The 3,696-nt window shown below is 43.4% G+C and overlaps 1 protein-coding gene across 1 annotated transcript; it reads right to left on the bottom strand.

Moving 5' to 3' along the window:
* Window positions 1–370: 370 nt before the first annotated feature.
* TCEAL8 (transcription elongation factor A like 8) lies at window positions 371–2,444 on the bottom strand. Its single transcript, XM_045817577.1, has 3 exons — window positions 2,327–2,444; window positions 1,860–1,932; window positions 371–1,292 (listed from the first exon to the last, which is right to left on the bottom strand). Exon 3 carries the CDS (start codon window positions 1,252–1,254, stop codon window positions 946–948), a length of 309 nt encoding a protein of 102 aa, XP_045673533.1. The 5' UTR covers window positions 1,255–1,292; window positions 1,860–1,932; window positions 2,327–2,444; the 3' UTR covers window positions 371–945.
* Window positions 2,445–3,696: the final 1,252 nt, after the last annotated feature.

The following is a 3,696-nucleotide window of genomic DNA, read 5'->3' as shown; positions in this document are numbered from 1 at the left end:
TTCAGCCCACTGGGGACTCCAAGTAACTCAGTGGGTTTTGGGTACTCAAGGACTTCAGTGCCCCAGCAGAGAGCAAAGGACCCAGAAGAGCATCAGTGCCCAACAGACATAACAGGACCCAAGGGTGGAGCTCACCAGCAAATGGGCACAGAAACCCCGTCTCCCCACCTATTATACTTGTTCCAGAGCACAGATTGAGTAATGCCAGAGCCCTCCCTCAAGTAACTATGGTCTGCAGTAGGTTGGGGTTCTGTATGCACAGGTGGGAACAAAAGCCCACCAAGCACAGCTCCAAGTCCCCTCCTTTGTTCCCCACAGAAGCTCTGAGGCAAATGCTTTCCCCATGAAAAGACCAGGTCTTAAGCATGTCTGTAATTGCCAATTTTATTCCTCTGGCTGAGAGATCCAGAGGTGATTTGATGTTTACATTTTAAAAGTTACTTCATCAAGAGTTTAGATGCCCCCATTGCCCTTATAAGCTGGTTGTAAATTACTTGATTTTCTTATTTTAAAAAATTTAATAATTTGACAGTTGTTCATTAAAAATTACATATAAACAAAAAGCTCACACCACAGAGAAATAAGCAGTCGTTTTTGATGTATGCATGTATGTACATACACACCCACACACACAATTTGGGATTTTTATCCTACATAACGTAAGCTGATACTAAATATGCTGCTTTGTAACTTGTTATGTTTTACTTTATAATGTGGGATGAGCATATTTTCATGCATTTGTGTGAAACTTCCCAACTGAAAAATGGACCTGGAGAATGGGTCAAAATACAAAATCCAGTAAGATACTGGTAACAAGAAAACTACGTAAAACAAAATTCCACCAGGTGATTAAAAGTAAAACGAAGGTAAAAGATACATCAGGAAATGCTAACAGAAAGAAAGCAGGGGCCAGATTTTACTATCAGATTAAAAAAAAAATAGAATTCAAGGCCTAAAGCACACAGGATAAGGACGTCTGCGTGAATGTCTTTGCTTCCACTGCATCATCACAAATTTGTTTCTTACTCTTCTTATTTCTTCCCTAAGCCTTTCCAACTCATCTACTCCTCTTAGCATTTCTTCAGGGTCCAAATGCCTAACCGGACTGTCCTCTTTAAATTCCTGGACAGGTTGAGTCAGCCCGTTCCTAAGGTTTCCTTCTGCCACCTGTGGTACATCTTCTGAAGAATGGTCTTCCTCAGCCTTTGGCATGTTCTGTGGTTTTCCTTCACTTTCTTCAGAAGACTTTTGCATGTTGAGTATTTTTCTATTATTCCCTTTTTGAATTAATCCTAGAAAACAAGTAAACAAAACAACTAGATAGATGCCAGGCAAACAGACCAGCAGCCAGAGTATGGGTTCCCAGAGAGTGGTCTTTCTCATTCAGATCCCTAATTGTCCAAGTTTTCCAACTAAAGAAGGCTGGATCTGCAAGCTCAGAACTCCCTGACTCCACCCCTTCCTCCACTTCCCTTTCCCTCCCCCTCTCATTCCAGCTCCATCTTCTCTAACTCCAGCTTCAGTCCACCATTTCCCAGCAGGCCCTACTACTGGGCGGGGAGAAATGCAGCTGCGCAGAAGCAATTAACCCCTCCCTCACCGCAGGTCTCCAACACTCCTACCCCTTTTTCTAAGCTATTCCTACCTCCAGGTCTCACCTGGGACCGGCTGGTCCGGTCTCTGGCCTCCCCTACCCCTTCCATGCCCTCTCTCCCGCCTCATTTCCGCCACAGGCTCTGCAAAGACCTCCGGGCTTAATGCAGATGGGGAGAAGCTGCTGCAGCGACTGCGAGATGTGCTTTGGTGTCACCCACACTCCCACATCAAGGGAACAGAGGCAATTGCGCTCTTACACTGACCTGTAGGGATTCAGGGAATTTTTCTCCTTCTTCCCTCACTCGATTTGTGTCGTTCCCCCAAAGGCGAAGAGTCCTGCAGAGGGACAGGAGTGCTTGGTGAGGAAGCCAGTACCCTAATCACGGGTCCCCTTCACGATTCTAGGCCTTGTTTGTCTAAAGTTTCCCCACGTCCTCATCCTCTTTCCTTTTAAGGTAACCCCTTCCCCCTCCCCTGGTGCCCACTGATTCCCAGCAAATAGAATGGAAGTTATTTCCAAATTACTTCGTCTCTCTCACGCGCGACCCCCAATTGACTACACTTCTCCCTTTCAACCACTACCCCCACCAAACAGCCCAAAATTTCCTGCACAATAATGGGAGTTTGGCGGAACCATAGTGTTGAGAAAGGAGCTCCAGCCGCGCTTCGTTTCTGTTCTCGAACTCCTTGACCCCAGGGTCCTCAAGGCAGCTCCCACCTTTACACTCACCTGAGAGGACCCAGGACACTGTACTCCTCCCGCAATAGGGAAATGCTACAGGGAAAGAAGCCCCGACTATAAGGACTTCTGCACACGTCGACTCCTGGTCACGTGAGGGTCGCGCGTCATCAATGAGCTGGAGTCCTCAGTTACCCCTCCCATTTAACACTGCAACCCTCCCCCTGCATTCCCTTAACTTGATGGTGTCAATCTTTTATCGTTATTTTCCAATCAGAGACAATAAAACTGGTACTTCTCCCTGCGGTTTCTACTTGTCTTCAGATTACCAAAGAGGATACACCTCTTGGGTTTAATGGACCATTTTTCTCTTTCCTTTGGGGAATCATCTCCTTCACTCTCCTGCTCCCAATTCGTGCACCTCTCTTCCTCCCCCAACATTCTACAGTCCATCCTTTCCCCAGGAGTCGTATTTAGCATTAAAATGGATGAAGTTGTAGACGGAAGGTGGGGGACGGCTGGAAATGAATCTAAGAGTGAAGGTGTGGGGTGTTTTTTACTATTTTCTTGAATAGACGAGTTTTTGTGTAATGTTCTAAACAGCATACTTTTAAAATATTTTAAAAAGAGATGCCACATAAGGAATACTTGGCACATTATGGAGGACAAATTAGTTGTATCAATTTTAAGACTGGAAAAGCTTTCTAACAGCTATGAATGAAATGACAGTTTACAACAATATATAGATGCGTTAGAAAAGAAACTTTTTAAACTTTTGTCAACATAAGAAACATTCAAACCTGTAGAGATTTTTTGTGAGTTTATTTGAGCCAAACTGACAAGTGCCAGGAAGCGAAACCTCAATGAATTGAGATAATGCTCCAGAGAATGATAGTTTTGCATATAATTTAATTTATTACAATCAAAAGAAGAGAATAAGTGGATTACATGAAATCCATTCATGATAGATTAGGGAGTCAGGAGAAAGCAAAGTGAGGGAACCTCTGAGATTGGATAAAAAGTAAAATGATAAACATATTTTATGTAGGTGAGTACAGGATAGCAACAGTCAACAATTAACATAATAACAATAACAATGAAGACATTTGTGGTCTCCCCATTGTTCAGTGCCTGTGATTTGAGGGGTCTGGAAAAAAGAAATTAGACATTCCAAAAGTATATTATCAGTGATGCCAAAAGACAAGAGAAGGCTCAGTTAAGATAAAGATTGATCTTTGTTAGGGAAAAATACTGGCCTAGAACATGAATACCCATCATGTCCTTCTTTTAGGTCAAAACTTTTTAATTTCAGATCATTCTATGTGGTTACTTTGGTCTCTGAGTTTGTAAGGCTGCCTTGCAGGCCTACCCTGAGCTTGTCAGGTTTAGTATGTGGTCCATTTTCTTCCACAAATCTCCCT

Source organism: Phyllostomus hastatus, unplaced genomic scaffold (assembly GCF_019186645.2).
Source record: "Phyllostomus hastatus isolate PE091 unplaced genomic scaffold, TTU_PhHast_1.1 phas_scaffold_28, whole genome shotgun sequence".
NCBI classification, from domain to species: Eukaryota; Metazoa; Chordata; class Mammalia; order Chiroptera; family Phyllostomidae; genus Phyllostomus; species Phyllostomus hastatus.
Note: the sequence above shows the minus strand (reverse complement) of the source record. Positions and strands in the feature narration are given on the sequence as shown.

Coding starts and splice junctions, on each gene's coding strand:
- TCEAL8 (XM_045817577.1), bottom strand. CDS start 1,254: ATGCAAAAGTCTTCTGAAGAAAGTGAAGGAAAACCACAGAACATGCCA.